The 18,723-nt window shown below is 34.6% G+C and overlaps 1 protein-coding gene across 4 annotated transcripts in view; it reads left to right on the forward strand.

Moving 5' to 3' along the window:
* BRIP1 (BRCA1 interacting protein C-terminal helicase 1) overlaps positions 1-7,879 on the forward strand; it is a 114,694-nt gene extending 106,815 nt beyond the window's left edge. For all 4 annotated transcript variants that reach the window (XM_023756823.1, XM_023756825.1, XM_023756824.1 and 1 more), the window contains one exon: positions 5,551-7,879. In XM_023756823.1, the coding sequence (XP_023612591.1) occupies positions 5,551-5,786 (236 nt within the window). In that variant the 3' untranslated portion in view covers positions 5,787-7,879. The remainder of the gene's footprint in view (positions 1-5,550) is intronic.
* The last annotated feature ends 10,844 nt before the right edge of the window (positions 7,880-18,723 follow it).

Raw genomic sequence — 18,723 nt, forward strand, 5'->3', positions numbered from 1 at the left:
TAATAAGTTACAAAGCATTAGATTAGAAGGTAATTTCTAAATTGTTTTCAAAGGATATAACCATTTCTCCTCTCTGGTATATTTTTAAATTTGTCGGTAAGGGTAGTGGAGTAGTAGAAAGAATACCTGGTGGAGGAAGAAAAGAGATTTGGGCTCTATTCCTGCCTCTGCCACTAATTAGCTTAGTCATGTTGTCAATTACTGTGCCTTTTAGGGAATGTTTTAACTGTGAAATGCAGGATTTAGTACTATAAAATCATGTAAATCTCAGCTTTAAAAATCTATAAAGGAATATGTTATTTTACTCTGAATTACTTTTCAATTGCTTTTGTTCTAAAATGAGTAAAGTTAAGCAAACCATTTTATAGAGTAGATGAAATGATACTAATCTACCTTTAAGGGACTAATTTTATGAATATGTACATAATAATTTGAGAAGCAAGATATTTATTTTAATAATTCTGTGCTTAAAACATTGCCTTTAGAAAAATTGGTAAACTACATGAGAAAAACCAAGCACATTATATTTTATTCATATCTTAGTGTTATTATCCAAGTTGATCTCAAATACCACCCCCTTTCCCTAATATTTATTCCTTCCAAACTGTCTAAAACTAAAAAATTCTCTTATTTGGAATGTATGTAGAGATGTGCTACAGCTTTTAGTAATTCCAAGAGGTGTTTCAAACATTTTGTATAATGTCAATTTTGAATCAGGTATATATCTATATTGTGTCCTTAGATTATAATTTTGACTGAGTGGATATTGCAAAAGTACTAACCTATATAATACAGTAGGTTGTAGAACAGTTTCATTAGTGATTACATGCTTTTTAAAGATGTTTTAGAGAGTTGAATACATTAAAATATATAAAAGCATTTAAAAGAGTACCTGGCAGATGGCAAACTATCAGTTATTAGTTAGTAAATCAATCATATCTGGAGTGCATCCTTACTTTATATGAAAGTTCCTAATGATGACGAAGACGATAGATAGATAGATAAATAGATAAACCAACAATAAAGAATCGTTGTATGTGATGGCCAGAGGGAAGAGGGGACAGGAGCTGGTGGAGGTGGGCAAAGGGGTGGGAGAATGGAGATATCTGTAATACTGTCAATAATAAAAATAAAGTTAAAAAATAAAAAATAATAAAGAATTGTTATATGGTTAGAAGGAAAATTATTTGGTTTATTCTTTAGGACTTTTGAGATATTTAAGATAGAAATGCTTATCAGGTAATTTGCTTTACCCATTTGATGCATATGAAGTAATTATCTAATACTGAATTTATTCAAGGGCTGAAAATTTATAGAACATACAGGCCACGAACCAGGAAAACTACCAGTTGGAGAAAGGGCTTTATTCATGGAAGAAAGGTACAATGTAAAGAGTAGATGGTACCTGTCTTGACTATTGAAATTTAGATGAATCATTTAAAACTTGTAATAGCTATGTTGGAAATTAATGACAACTCTTACTCTGCTACTACTATGCATTTAATTATCACATGGTTTTTAATTTAGCACTGTTCCAAAGTTCACACAAGGCTTTGTTTTTAGTCTTCCTTATGATCTTTAAGACATTAATTTTTTAAAAAGGCTTTCCTATATTATTTTTCTGCAATAAGACTATGTCATGTTATTTTCCTATGGTAAAACACATTCAAAATATTTCATTCTTTAGGATTGCTTATAAAATTTTACAAAATCAAAGTGCCTGATGTAAAATTACTTGAAAGACTGGTTATTGTACTTGTTTAATTTCAGTGATGTCATTTTTTTGGGTATATGATTACCTAACAATTACTTTTGCTTGTGCCCTTTTTAATATTTATTAATGAGCTAGACAAGATTTTACTTTAACCTTTATGAATTCTTGGTAGTTTTCAGTCTTTTGTAAATAGAAAGTTATTAATACTGAAAGTTTTATTAACAAAAAGTAAACTTAAGACTGTATCAGACAATGAATGTCTAAGGAAGCTAAAACCATAACATGAAGTATCTGCAGCTGTTAAACATACAATAGAGAACATCACTTCAGGGAATGGAAATTTAGACGGATGACCTAGGCTTATTAATTCTCTAGCCTTAAACGATTTTCATGCCTACCAAAAAAAAGAAAAAAAGAATTTTGTTTCTTAAGCTTTCACTTGATAGAACGAACCATTAGCTGCCTGGCTTCCTGTACTCTACAATGGAGCCTTGTTATAATATCCAAGGGATCTGAGCCAGTGGATCACCTTATTGGTGAAACCTCCTAAGAATGAAGTGCTTTCAGTAACTAAACTCTTGGACTAGGTCCAAAACAGCCCATCTTATACCAAATTCCACTCTATAATGAACGAGCTTCAATGTATTAGAAAGAAAACAAAAGCTGTATGAAACTTACTATTCCCAGAAATTAACCTTTGAAAATCCAAGGATAAATACTGATTAAAAGGAATATTTATTAACAAGGCATTGTCATGTAGATATCTTACTATTCTTCATAATTGATTTGTATTTTTTTAAATCTTGGTCTTTTCTAAGTAGTTTCTATGATTTTGATGCTCATGCTTTCCCCCAAAATTTCATCATTTCACATTAAATTATTTTACATCAGTATTTACAAAGCTCAATATTAAAATGTTTCATTTGGCCTCTTGCTATTATAAAATATGAGATTGTATAATTGGAGTATCATTTATGCAAACTAAGTTAGATGCCATCATTTATATATGATTCATAGTAGTTGAAAAGATTTAAGGATATTAAATACTGATAGTTATTATTTTATATCAAGTATTTTTTTTTTATTTTATATCAAGTATTACCTAGGCATATTTTCTCCTTTATTTTCAAACTGCCTTATGGTATTCATACTGTAATATTAACCATTCTTTCAATCATTGATCTCTCTTATGTGTTGTAAAAGGACACGAGTAACCTGCCTTGCCAGTCAGGACTTTATTGTATTATTTGTGGAACTGAACTATTACCTAAAGCAGAAGGAGGTAGGAAATATAAAAAATTACTTTGTGTCATCCTTAGTATAGGTTCACCTAAATTTCAATAAAGTAGATTGGTGTATTAATATTTTCATATTTTAGTCTTTAAAGTTGATTGTTAATATACATGGACTTTATTATCATTAGACTTGGAAACATTCCAGTTCCAGCTGCTGACTTACTTTGATCAAGCTACTTAACTTTTTGGAATTTGTTTTCTCATTTTAAAATGGAGATAAATAATTTCATAAGAAATAAATTAAACTTTATGAATACCAATGCAGTAGAGTACATTAAAGCTTTTTTAAACATCAGGCAAAGAGAAAGATAACAGAATTGGGGGTCAAAGGAATGAGTGTGAGCTTTGGCCCTACTATTTACAGAGTAGCCTTGGTCATAGTATTTTACTTTATTGAGCTTTGGCTTTATTTTCTAGTGGGGAAAGGTGAGCACTACCTACCTAAGAAAATTATTGTGAGGATTAAATGAGATGATATACAATATGTGAAAATGCTCTATAAATTCTGAAGTACTGTGCAAATGTTAGTTGTTAGGAAACTAAAACAATAATCTATAGTAATTGTTATCTCAGCATTGCACCTTCAAATTTGGCTGAAAAACACTTAGAGCTTCTTTGGGGGAAAAGTTCTATGTAGTTATTCTTTTACTAGCAAGACTTAAGTATTGTGAAGACTTATTTTCTGTTTTGTTTTGTTTTTACATTTCATTGTAGTATCTTAAAATATATATACATTGAGAAAAAAACACACACACACAAAAAGTTACCAAAGGAACACTGAAATCCATTGAGAACATTCTATGTAAAATCCATAGGGCAGATCAGGGATTTTTTTTTGGAGAAGGGGGGTGTCTTTGCTGTTTACTCTTATACTCCCAACACTATATTAACTGACTATGACTAAATAAATTGAATAGAGCATTCTATAAATGTATTTACTTTGTCATGATACTTGGCTCTCGTAAATACCTTTTTCATTTGACCAGTTTCTAGACTCTAGTGACCTTTCTCTTTCCAAAAGGAAAGGAGAGACAGAAAGAGAGAAACATAGATGTGAGAGAAACACAATCTGTTTTGTCCTGTATGTGCCTTGACTGGGTGGGGATGGAACCTGCAACCTTTTGGTGTTTGGGTTGATTCGCCAACCAACTGAGCCACACGGCCAGGGCAATTTTCTTTAAGTTTTTACGAAAAAACAAAACAAAAACCAAACTTAAAAATATATTCTTGAGGGAATTCAGGATATGCTGTTTTTTCCTGGTGTTCCCATCTTCTGATCTCTTAGCCTCTCTACTCTGGATTCTTTACTTATAAAGGAAGCAAAGCAAAGCAAGAACATAGCAGATACATCTATGGTGCTTTAGAGTGTGCCATGTAGTGTATTACAGAGCTTTCAAAGCCAACAATACAGGTGGTATTCTTATTTTATAAATGAGGAAAAGGGAACATTATAATGAGAGCTCAAGCAAGGTCATGGAACTCTTTCCACCATTTTGATGTATTTTTGTACTTTTATATTTATTTTAGTTTACCTTTGCCAGAATCTCTTTATGAAAGGCATAGTCTTAGAATTCTGAAAGCAAGCCTCATTCTCTTATTTTTACCCAAAGGAGTACTTTCCAGAATCATAGTATCTAGATATATATAAAAGCCTAAGCGACCGTTATGACCAAATGACCAGAACGACCGGTCGACCAGTTGCTATGACGCGCACTGACCACCAGGGGGCAGACGCTCAGTGCAGGAGCTTCCCCCTGGTGGTCAGTCTTCTCCCACAAGGGGAGCACTGGTCAGCCAGAAGCTGGGCTCACGGCTGGTGAGTGCAGCTGCAGTGGCGGGAGCCTCTCCGGACTCCGCTGCAGCGTTACCGAGCAGTGGCAGCAGGCACAGTGGGCCAGGATGAGTGTGAGTGGCGTGGTGCCGGCTTAGGCTCCTCCCTGGCCGCCTGCTACATTCCCCGAGGGGTCCCGGATTGCAAGAGGGCGCAGGCCAGGCTGAGGGCCCCCCCCACCCCCACGTGCATTAATCTGTGCACCAGGCCTCTAGTTTTTATATTAAACAAAAATATATTAACATTTATTGAGGAATATAAACTCAACAGTCCTAGAGCATAGTATACAGATCAAGGTCATTGATGGCAACACACCACACTTTGTTTTTAATGTAATTTAGTTCATATTAAATTGATTTCTTAAGGCATTCTTCGAGAAAAGTACAATTTTAGATAACCAAGAAATTAACACATTAAGATACTAATTAAAAAGCCACTCAATTATATTCTTTGTAACTGCATCCAACTAGAGTTTATTATGAGAAGTGGTATCTGTTGGTGATACTAGGTTTTAATGACAATATATTTACTTGTTTTATTGTTTCCACTATGTGTAATAATTCTCCATTGAGTTGTCTTCTGATTGACAAACATACCTACACAAATTAATTTTACTAAATTACAGCAACCAGCAGTATATTTCTAGAAAATTAATATAATTGCTAGTGTGATTTACTTTCCTTAAATCTCTTTCACCTTATTTCTTATAGGAGTTTTAAAAAAAGTTTTTTCCAAGAATGCTATGCTGATAAAAATCCAAAGAATCTTCCTAAATGTTAAATTAAGTTGCACAGAATCCCTTTGCCATTGCTTAACTGAGTCCGAGTACAGTTCAGAAGAAGAAAATTCATTTTATGTCACCGGGGACAGTGCTGCCCTTAACCATTTAAAAACCACATTAGTGGTTTATCAGACTTCAGTAAAGAATGAAGGTAAACTTATTTAATAGCTATATTGCTTTCTTGTCACTTTCTAAACCCCTTAAACGTAAATAAGGGACCTTTTTATTTTCATGTGAATTCTCAAATGAAAAGCAATTTTAAAAATTGCTCTTTAAAATATGTTCCACTGACTTAAGAATTGCAAAGGAAGAAAAATAAAACAGAATCTCAAATTTTGTTCAAAACAAAGAAATGTATAAATAAGAAAAGTCACATCAGGACAGATGAGGCATTGATCTATCTGTGTCTGATACTGACTCCAAAAAAGAAAAAAAACAAAACCACAAATCCAGGTCCCATGCATGCTTTGGCAGGCTTGACCTGGGTAAAGGAAGGGCAGTAACTCATGGGAGCAACCTCCAGGGTAGAAGCAACTGGGCTCTACCAGCTATTCCTAAAAAACAATGGGCTAGATGCTTAGAGACAAACAAATGACCTGTAAACACAAGTGTTTTTACCTTTGCATAAATATGTCTCAGGTTGCCTACTGCCCTTGTACAATTTCCCAGCTACTTTCAAGTCTGCTCATCATGTTCATTTTTATTCTACCAATACCTGTTTCCAATGTTGGGTAGAAAGGACTAGGCCAAACACTACTATTCTTTATCCCAGCCCTACACTCACCTAGAAATAAGTTTGTCTACTCTTCCTAGAAGCAGTAGGGACAAGGCGAAGCATATTACTTCTGTTCCAAAATGCTGACTTCAGATAACCCAGATACCCTATCATTTACCATTTTCAACATCAGTGGATTCATCTAAACCCTTTTCTTCCCATTTAAAATCCAAGGGCAACAAGCTCTATGTAATATACATTCATTCAATACTAAATATAAAAGACCCTTAAAAATAAAACTTGGGATTTCTTTTTGTTGCTACCACCTTAAAGGTGGACCATTCAGGACAAGTCTAAATGTTTACTTTGGTTACAAATGTCTGCAGAAACATATGGTCAGATCATATGTTTCTAATAATGTTCACGTCAGTACTTTGCAGCTTTGACCAATTTCAATATTTTCTCTGGAATTGGAAATTCTTTCTTGTGGGAATGTACTCATTTATCAAAAAATGAATATGTGGTTGTTAAAATTTCTTGGCTTAGTGCAGTGTGGAAGATTGTAAGATAGTTTTGAGAATTACAACTTTGCATAGATTCATAGTCCTCTTTTACACAAATTCTTCCCATTTCAACTGCATACACTTAAGCTTGAAGTGAAAAGCTATGTTGTTAATTTTTTTTCTGTGCTGCCTCCAACATCTCATTCTGAGTTTCCACTCCTTTTTTTAGTGACTTCCAGGCACAAATAAAATTCAATCACAAGAGAGGTTGGGGAGTGCAGTGTTTAAGAGAGGTTCTCTCTTGGTCTCTTGTCTCTTCTCTGCCATAACTGTACACCTTTGTTGTGTAGTACCATTAATTCCTACAGAAGGTAGCAAGTGCTCATTCAACACCTGGAACTCTCATTTCCTCCATGAAAACTTGGAGTTTTACTCACTTTATACCAAAGGCAGTCCAACACAAAAAGATTGTCCTTGCATATTTGAAATTTGTTCGGTGGATTGTTCAACTGAAGAATATGGAGAAACATTTTGTCCTGAAACCAAATATATAATAGTGATATCTATTATTGTTATGAATGTACTGTAAAAGGAATGCTACTCCTGCAGATGTATTACCATGTGAAAGCTTGAGCAAAATTACTTTGCTATTTTAATTGTGGGAAATTACATTCTCATAGACTTGTATGATAAACAAATTTCTGTTTTAAACTTACTGGTGTTAAATTTATGAAAAGTCCCATTTCACAATTAATGTAGAACAATTTTATGATTGTAGAATATGGAGATTTATAGGGTTCTCAACTATACATAGTTTTATTTGAAAACAAAGAATTACATTTTTCTCTTGAAAACAATTTTGATTCTGAGGAAGGCACCAAGCCAAAGGGACTGAAGCATGAGTTTTGGATTTGGACATTTTAAATCCCAGCCTACTGCTTTCTGACTTTAATTTATACTCCCTGAAACTGTTTTCTCACCCATAAAATGTGGACAATAATAATTACCTCATAGCATTGCTGTGAAAATAAAATAATGAATTTATATAATAGGCATTAATAAATGTAAGCTATTACTCTTTTTTAAACTTATTTTCTGTACTCTTCTATGTTAGACTAAAGATTGTAAAAGTTAAATATGTTAAAGTAATGGTTTTCAAAAATATTACCCAATCTTAACATCCACTCCACTTTCTGTTAGACCTTTATAAGTGAAATTGAGATGTTGAATCTGGTAGTTCAGGGTTTATGAAAGGCCTTTTTTAATTTTTTGTAGGCATGGAGACAGGTTTATCTTTAAATGCCATCTGGAATACGAAAGAATGTTCTTTAACCAGCTACTTACAGTGTAGAAATTGTATCAACCAGTCTCTACTCCCATGTCCTTTAATTGGTGCTGAAATAAGTGACCCTAGAAATATTGCTGAATCAAGGGTAAGTTTATATATGTTTGTTTTTGAAACTTAATTTGAAGCTTGCTTATGCATAACTATACCTATGTTATGATGAAGATATATGAAGTATTGCTATGCTGCACATAAATATATTAAGGCCCATTCTCTTTTTTAAGAAAAAATATAAAATATGATATACTATTAAAGATGAACTATTCCTAGATGTAGTGCTTTAGTAAATTGGACATTAAAGCCAAAGTAAAAAACCACTTGGTGTGGCTGCATAGCAAAATTAGATACATTAAGTTTCCACATTGCAGTGAAATTACACTTTAGAAACTTGCACTATTATTTTGTCTTACCTCTTTGTGTTTTTTAATCTGCTCATTTAGGCCTAATCAGGATTAAATATACATTGGAGCCATGACCCAAAGATTAGCCTTGTAAAATAAGGATCGGATTTCCACTCAATGTAAACTGCTAGTGCATATCCCTCAACCTAGTAGGTTCAAAGTTATCCTAATGATGTAAACAATTAGGTTATAAATACAATTCCACCAGAGTATGGAAGTACTTTCAGCAAATATGTTCTATGAATAAGACTAGGTATGTTCTTAAAGAACTATGAGTTACTTTACTTTAAAAAACATCAGATCCCGGTAAATAAATGTATGTGGTAAGATTTTTAAAAATGTTTTCTTAGTGTAATATAGTGTGGCAGGTAAGAATGTAAATTCTACAGTGAGACCAGTTGGATATCAAATTCTACTTCTGCCACTTTATTAGCTCCATAACCTAGAGCAAGTTACTTTTCTGTGCTTTAGTTTCCTTTTGTGCAAAACTGGGGAAGTAATAATACCTAACCAGTAGGGTTGTTATAAGGATTAAATGAGTTAATTCCTATAAACTACATAAAATAGTGCCTGGCATGATGCAAGAGCTCATGCAACAATCATATTGATAATAATGCTTTATTATTATTATTGATACTACTTTAAAAGTCTTTAGTTTTTAAAAAGTACAGGATCATTCATTATCTCAACATTAAATAACGTAAATAGAGGTTAGAACATTTATCTCTTTTAGTATTTAAAATGTCTGATGATGGCTAGGCGCATGAACAATTTAAACTATAATATTCCTGTTTTAGCATCATGAAATAATATCATAGTCCCTTAGCAACAAGAACTGCTCTACCGTTGTGGATTTTATAAGGTGAGTTTCAATACACATTCAGAGGAAATGCCATTTATAAGCATACAGTTAATTGAAGGCTCACAGGAAGAGTACTGTTCCTTTGTGGGCTGGCGAATTATGTCTTACAATGAATACTTCTCTGTGGGGAAAAAATAGAGCTTGTCTTTCTTCCAAGAAAGGTAAAATTGGCAGTATGGGAACATTGAAAAGCTCTGGCAGGGTTATATATTTTATTTTTTAAAATTTACTCTTCCCAATTGGAAATGTAATAAAAATTTTGTAACAAGATTTTGTTCCATTGTCTTGCCTGATAAGAAATTTAGACAGGAGGATAAGAATAACCTTATTTTGGCTGGGACAGCTGGGAATTAGCTTTCAAATATAACTTTCTCCTTTATAGTTATGCCCATGTCCTATCCATCCATATCACACACTCTTACATTTGTTAGGAAATTGTTAGCTGAACATAAGCATCACCTAAGTTACTGAGAGATAACTTACTTTTTCTTCTCTTTTTTCAATCATACCTAACAGTAGCACACCAAAATTCAGATACTACTTTTTACTTGTTTAATATAGTGATCCTTTTGAAATAGTGAATCTATTTGGAAATCTAAAATCTGATCTGACTGTACATGCAAATTTACTTTGAAAGTGAAGGATTAGTTCTGTTTCTGGCATTATGAAGGTGGTTTTTATAGCTATTGGTAGCAATCTTATTGATGAAAATAAGGTGTGCTTTAGAGATGTTAATGTTTTCAAGCCAAATACATCATATGTAACTTAATTGCTTGTGAAAGATACATTTTTTCATATTTTATAACCACATAGAGTGAACAAACTACATTTTCTCTGATTTATAGTTCTTATCATATCCCCTTTTCCTTTTATAGTATCGTTAAGCACACCTGTTAAATATTAGTTTTTTAAATTTTCTATAAATTTATTTTTCTTGTCTTATTTCTCTCATTTATGCCTATTTATAACCCTTCTCCCTGTTTTGCTACTTACTATTTATACCAAATTAGGGTTTGCTTATTAGTGTTCCCTAAATAACTGCATCAATACAACTTACATTAATTAATTACATTACTCCCTAAAAATATTTTGTGTTTTGTGGAAACCCAAAATATGGAAAACATTTGCATCCTATTTGGCAACTATTAAAAGAGAACATTGTGTCAATCCAAAACAAATCTTCCTCAATTAAGGCAGCACTTCTGCCTAAGAACTAAGCATACCCTGGGATCATTATGTCACTTCCATAATTATATATAAAAGGCTAAGCAACCACCCGACCGGCGGGTAGGTATGAGGCACACTGACACTCAACACAGGAGCTGCTGAGCTGTGGTGACTTGGCAGCAGCGGTTCTCGGGTGACGCACCCCAGAACCAGAGGAGGGAGCCCGATTCCTCACGGGGCTGCATAATTCCACCTTCGACCCGTGGGTTATGTTGTTGCTGGGGCACTGTCGGCCCCGAATCTGGTTTACTGCACACTTGTGTTTGCATTCCGCACTCTGGGGCTCCTCGGGGGGTGTTGGAGAGCCAGTTTCTGCCCAATCCCCGCAGGCCAGGCCAAGGGACCCCACCTGCCGGAGGGACCCCACTCACTCCACAGACACCCTTTGAGCAGCAGTGCCGCCCCAGGTGTGGCTGGCTGGGAAGGGACCATAGGAGGTTGGCTCCAGGGCGTGTCTGGCCCAGCCCATCTCACCCAGTCCTGCCCCACTGGCCACCTTCTAATTAATTTTCTTTCAATGAGTCTGTGCACTGGGTCACTAACACTGTACATCTATAAAGCATGATGAAGGATGAACTAAAAGTCTCATATTGCATCCTAAGGTCAACAAGAGTAATGATTCAATAGAGAATTGGTAAAACCTTGCTTTCTTTCACATCTCTCATGATTTAAAAATGCTCTTTTTAGCTCGGCCAGGTGGCTCAGTTGGTGCTAGCGTCATCCCCTATACCAAAAAGTTTTGCAGTCAGGGCACATAACTAGGTTGTGAGTTCAATCCCTGATCAAGGCATGTGTGGGAGGCAAGTGATTGATGTTTCTCTTCCTCTCTCTCTAAAATCAATGGTAGTAATAATAATAATAACCCTATACAATAAAAGCCCAGCGACCGAATAGTGGAAGGACCAGAACAACCAGTCAACCAGTTGCTATAATGTGCACTGACTACCAGGGGGCAGACGCTCAATGCAGGAGCTGCCCCCTAGTGGTCAGTGTGCTACCACAATGGGAGCACCACTTGGCTGATGGGGATGAGCAGCTGCTCCCGGTGGGAACCCTGGGCCGATGGGCAGGAACCTGGGCTGCGATCATCGCCTCCTCACCCTGGGCTCCTCCTCCTTCCTGCTGCCTCCTCCGGATGTCCGCAGGCTGTGCAGCACTGATGCCAGGCTCACAGAGCTGACCCTGGAGCCTGGGAGGCAGGTTCGTGGCCACCGCGGTACTGAGGCCTACTCTGTTGCCTCTCAGTGCTATTGTCCCTGGGCCCGGCCCTGACTGGGTTCCCTGGAGAGGTGAGTGCTCCAGCTCCGAGGAAGATGACAGACCAGGAAGCAGCCACTCAGAGGGTGGGTCCACAGCGCTTGGTTGACCAGGATGAGTGGCGCTCCCACAGCGGGCTGATCCCCGCAGGTCACACCGCCCACCAGTGCATGAATCCCGTGCCCCGGGGCTCTAGTAATAATAAAAACATATCCTTGGGTGAGGATAAAATGCTCTTTTAAAAAAATATACACTAAAATATATATATACAAACACACACACATACATACATACATACATACAGTGGGGCCTTGACTTACGAGTTTAATTCATTCCGAGACCGAGCTCGTTAAGGAGCTCGTTAACTCAGATTACTCTGTCAACTCAATGCAAAAAATCGGCTGAGAGACAGCTGGTATCTCAAAAAACTCGTTAGTCGGGACACTCGTAAGTTAAGGCCCCACTGTACTTTTATTGATTTCAGAGAGGAAGGGAGAGGGAGAGAGAGAGAAACATCAATGATGAGAATCATTGATTGGCTGCCTCCTGCATGCCCCACACTATGGACTGAGCCAAACCCAGGCATGTGCCCTGACCGGGAATCGAACTATGACCTCCTGGTTCATAGGTTGATGCTCAACCACTGAGCCACACCAGCCGGGCAAAAATGCTCTTCAATAATTCATTCTTCACTCATTTCATTAAAGTGTCAGAAATTTTGTTTGTTGTTATCCTTAGAATTTATCTTTTTTTTTTCATTTTATTTTATTTTTTTTTATTTTTTATTTTTTTTATTTTTATTTATTTATTTTTTTTATTGCTTAAAGCATTACAAAGGGTATTACATATGTGTCCTTTTTTTTTTTCCCCCCGCCCTTGACAATACCTTCTAGATTCTTTAGAAGATATCTTGATACTGTTGAGAAACCATTCACACGGGTTTACTGATCTTTAGTGAAAGGATTAAGCAATTATACTTTATTATACATTGATCATCTAAAACTTTCAGTAATTATTTTAAATAATTGCCCGATTCAAATATATTGGGTATTTTCTCCAGTGAGTCAATTTTCTACATGTTTGTCATTATGCAAATCTCTTAGTACATTTCTATTTTAATCTTAAAACCCTAACACTGACACCATGATTTCAAAATAACCACTTCAAATTTTTCTTAACACACTGCATACCGCATAGAAATCTCTAAGACATACGCCAGGGACCACACGTTTTTGGGCAAACTGCACGTTATTTAAATCATCATAATGCACTTTAGGTGTTGTTTTTCAATAATTATAACATTTTTATTTACAAAAACAAACAATTAAAGTTCCTAGTACTTTTTTTTTTAAATATATTTTATTGATTTTTTACAGAGAGGAAGGGAGATAGATAGAGAGTTAGAAACATCAATGAGAGAGAAACATCGACCAGCTGCCTCCTGCACACCTCCCACTGGGGATGTGCCCGCAACCCAGGTACATGCCCTTGACCGGAATCGAACCCGGGACCCTTCAGTCCGCAGGCCGACGCTCTATCCACTGAGCCAAACCGGTTCCGGCCCTAGTACTTTTTTAACGTATGGTACTGCGTAAAACATTTTCCTCTATGAAGAGGGACCAAACAAAATTTACATAAGTATCTAGATTCGCTCCTTTTTCCATGGGCGTGAAAAACGAGAACACTCGTGAGCGGTCCTTAACAGATGGCACGCGAAACACAAGAAAACTCCTGAGCGGTACGAAATGTGTTAATGAGTATATAACTCTATGTTTAAGATGGCAACTCCTGATTTTTTGTAAGACAATATATACTTGTGACAAAAGCCATAATTATGATGACTTCTATCCAAGGAGGAAAGAACTGAAATAATTAATATTCAAGATATTTTCACTTTTATGTATTTAAGAATGTGTCAGGCTATTTTGAATTTCTCATACAAGATGGAAAAGTCCACTGAAATTTAGAAAATGTTTAGAACCTATGTGATGAAAATTATAAAACTTTTCTGAAAGATATTAAGATTTTCAGGTGGAGGGAAGAGTATGAGCATCCTCGTATTTTGGTATCCACAGGGAGCCCTGGGACCAATCTCTTGTGAATACTGAGGAACAACTTAACTTTTTGGGTAGTCTAAAGTTATATGTGGACTTTCAACTATGGGGAGTCTCCATCCCTAACCCCACATTGTTCAAGGGTTAACTGCACTTATATTTATACTTTCAAATTTATGTTTCTGGTATAGAATGTAAAAGAGAAAAATAGTGGCATTATATAATGGAAAAGGGATCAATCAAAGAAGAGGACATTACACTTGTAAATATCTCTGCATCCAACATAGCACCTAAATACATAAAGCAAATATTAACAGACATAAAGGGAGAGATAGACAGTATTACAATGATAGTAGGGGAATTTAACATTCCATACACAACAATGAGAGACCATCTAGACAGAAAATCAACAAGGGAACATTGGTTTTAACACATTATACCAGATGGACCTAATAGATATTTACAGAACACTAGCCAAAAACAAAATACACATACTTTTCAAGTGCACATGGAACATTCTCCAGGATAGATCACATGTTAAAACAATTTTATTAATTTAAAAAGACATCATATCAAGCAACACTCCTGACCACAATGATATGAAACTAGAAATCAATTACAAGAAGAAAACTAGAAAACAAACATGTACAGGCTAAACATGCTACTTACTAAACAACCAATGGGTTAATGAAGAAATCAAAGAGCAAATTCATAAACAGACCAAACTAATTTATATTGTTTAAAGTCAGGTTAGCCCAACTGGTGTGGCTTAGTGGTTGAGTGTTGAACTATGAACCAGGAGTGTCACCGTTCAGTTCCTGGTCAAGTCACATGCCAGGGTTGTGGGCTTGATCCCCCCCAGTGGGGAGCATGCAGGAGGCAGCCAATCAATGATTCTCTCTCATCATTGATGTTTCTATCTCTCTCTCCATCTCCCTTCCTCTTGGAAATCAACATAAAAATAAAGTCAGGTTATTGGGCTGGCACGGAGGGATCTGGTGACTGAAGGGCCTTCCAGGATGCTGTTTCTTGATAGTTAGTTTTTAAAAACCCAGTTATTGGTTAATGGGATGTGTTCATTGTGAAAATTTAGGGAGCTCTTATTTGTGTACTTTTCTATATGTATGCTATTCTTACATAAAGTATTTTTAAAGTACAGTTTGTTGTATCCTCATCTAACCTCTTTCATACTTTATTAATTCATGCTTACTTAGATAAGAAACAATGATCAAGCCTAATTGGAGCTAAGGCATTTTAGGAATGTATGTACGAGTAAAACAGAATCACTTCAAGTTACTCAGAAAGGGTCATTGGTAGAAAAACTTAGGCAGTGGAACTGCTAAATGTTCTATGGCATGATTTTATCACGTTTCCAGTGTTTGGAGATTAAACCAAATTGATTTAAAACTTCTCTAAAAATTAAATACATGTGACTCGTAAAGAAGGTTGGCCTATTATTTTCCTAACTGATCAGACAAGTCAGCTGCTAAAAGATGACCTTTGTGTAATAGGGGTTTTGTGTTTTTTAAGAGGGATCCATGTTAACACATTTGATAAACTTTTTATCTTAATGCGCCTTTCTGGAATACCAGGCTGACCTCAATCTTAACAAAGCCTTAGTTGATGTTTGCAGGAGGTGCTTGGTCATTTTCTCAGCCTGTATGTTTATTATTGAATGTTAATCAGATTCATCACTAAAGATTTCATCTGCCACACAAATGCATAATTGGCTATGTCTGAGTGTTCACCTTTGTCTTGAGCAGATTGCTAAAACTGTATTAAGCATCATTAGACCAAATTATGACCTTATTAATTTGTCCTTTACTTGTTTTCTAACAGATTGGATCTTATTATTATGCAAGCACATGATGAAGTACAATCTTAGAAAAAGCTCATATGAATTCTTCTTAGTTCAAAACAGGTTTTTATATTGAAGAATGCATGTAATAATTACTATTTATATTTATTAAACAGTTTCTTCTTGTGTATGTTATAGAGCACCATTGAGACTCTATGCGTTAAAAGTGTATAGAAGTGAGAATTTTGTAAGCATTGCTCTTTTACCTTGATATATTTTATCATCCACTTTTATTGATGAAATGATACAGAGGGGAAAATATTACATATATTAATTAAACTTACATGTTAGCTTTCCCTTGATAGAAATAAGCAGAAAATAATCATAAAAGTATAATTTTTAAACATGTTTATACATTCACATTTTTTCTACAACATATTTTCTTAGAATCCTATTTGCTGACCCACAGAATTTTATTTGTAAAATATTCATCTAAGATTTTTATTTTCCAAAAGATTTATAGGATTTCTTGTTCAATTTCTATTATTATTGTGATTAAATAAATTTAATGGCTATGAGACGCATGGTATCAGCTGTCATGTATAATCTAACAATTTCATCATAATTGGTTTAAGCAGAATGTGCTTCATACTGATCTCAGAATGTCTTTGATAATCTGTCTGCTCCTGGAATTGAGACTTGGCCACAAATGAAATTATTGCAGCCTTAGAAATAAAATCCTCATCAGTTAAGGGTTAAGGTGGATTTAGCATTTTAATCTGGTTTAAAAGTCTTGAGTAGATGGAATTAGATGGTTGTCCTTGTTTTCTGACCAGTGAGTTTTAGAGGAAATATATTTATTATTTTATATTTTATGAAGAAACTAAATTTTTCTAATTCATATATTGCAAATTATATTAAGAATGAGTTAATGTCAAGCATTTTATAAATAAAGTAATAATTATAGGATGTAATAATGATTTCTATTTAAGAGTGAAGATATTCACTTTAAAAAAAATTCTCTAGTACCTTTATTGTTTAACTATTCTCATTTAGATTTACAATGCATCTGGGATTTTCCCAGCTTTGTGAGATATAATTGACAAGTAAAAGATGTATCAAAACAACATGATGTTTTGATATATTGTGAAATGATTACCACAATCAATCTAATTAATGTGTCAATCTCCTCATATAGTAACCTTGTTTTATGTGCGGTGACACGGTTAAGATCTACTCTCACAAATTTCAAGTATGTAATAAATTATTATTAACTATAGTCTCTATATTGCACATTAGATCTCTGGAACTTATTTATCTCATAACTGAAAGTTTGTACCCTTTCACCAACACTTCCCTGGTAACCACTATTCTATTCTCTGGTTCAATGAGTTAGACTTTTTTAGATTCCACAATATAAATGAGATCATGCAATATTTGTTTTTTGTGGCTGGCCTATTTCACTTAGCTTAGTGTCCTCCCTTAGATTTATCCATGTTGTTGCAAATAATAGGATTTCTTTATTTTTAAGGCTAAATAATATTCCATTATATATTGGTAACAAAGGTACCTTTCTGATGAATGATGATAATGGGGGAAGCTATGCATGTCTGGGAGCAGGGAGTATATGGGAAATCTCTGTATTTTCCTCTCAATTTTTCTGCGAATCTAAAACTTTAAAAAGGTATTTAATAATAATAATTATTATTACAGCCAGCAAAATACTTAATTACAATAAAAGATTAAATACTTTTACCTAAGAATAGGAACAAAATAAGAATATGCTCTAAACACTTCTATTCTGCACTGTACTGGATGCCCTAGCTAGTGCAATGAAGGTGGGGGTGGGTGGGGACTAAGCATATATAGACTGTAAAGGAATAAGTAAAACTTTTTCACAGACAATATGATCACCTATGTAGAAAATCATAAAGAATCTACAAAAAAGCTACTAGAACTAATCAGTATGTTTAACAAGGTCTTACAATACAAGATCAAAAATTTAATTTATTGTTTTATTTAAATTATGTTTTATATAGAAGTTTCTCTTTTAGTTTTAGTCTGCTTGTGATGAATTATTTTTATATTTAGTTGTCTGAAAACTTCTTTTACAATCATATTTGAAGGATATTTTCATTGGGTATAGAATTCTATGTTGGAATTATTTTCTATAACCACTTTGAAAATAACAATCTATTGTCTTCTTACTTCAGTTGTTTTCATTGAAATGTCATATGTACTTTCTTTCGTCTAGCTACTTCTAAGATTTTTCTCTTTGTCTTTGGTTTTCAGCCCTTTTACTATGATGCTCCTCGTATATTTTTCTTCGTGTTTATTGTTCGTGGCGGTATTTGCACATCTTGAATGTGTGAGTTTGGGAAAATTCTTAGGCATTATCTCTTCAAATATTTTCTGTCTTACTCTCCCTCTCCTCTTCTTCTGGGACTCTAAAAAGAGTTTCGGAACTTTTGTACCCAACCTATTACATGGTCACTGGAATAAATTGGCTCAAAGTGCCCTCATCTATGTTAACAGTTTTTGGAATATTATACTATAATTTTGTTGAATATTATAATTAAAATAAGTTTTTACTTAAGAAGAACACCAAAATTTCTGAATAGCTTTCAAAAGAATAAGTATAATCTTCCTTTCCTTGATTTATACCTTCTTGTGAAGTAAATGGGTGTCTTGGTTTTAAAAAAATAGAAGCATCAATCTCAAATACTGTTTTGGTACTTACACTGTATTTTATAAGCATTAACTTCTATTCACCCATACTTATGGAAAAAGTCTGCATCCTTCATTTATTACTACCAGCCAGGGATATATGATTGTGGATGCATATTTTTGTTTCAGCTTTTGTTTGAGCAGCTTCCAAAACATCATCCTATAGGTTTTCGGAATCTGTGCCAAGTTCAGCTCAGATTAAGTTTCTTTGTT

The sequence above is a fragment of the Myotis lucifugus genome, unplaced genomic scaffold (genome assembly GCF_000147115.1).
Source record: "Myotis lucifugus unplaced genomic scaffold, Myoluc2.0 scaffold_99, whole genome shotgun sequence".
Lineage (NCBI taxonomy): Eukaryota > Metazoa > Chordata > Mammalia > Chiroptera > Vespertilionidae > Myotis > Myotis lucifugus.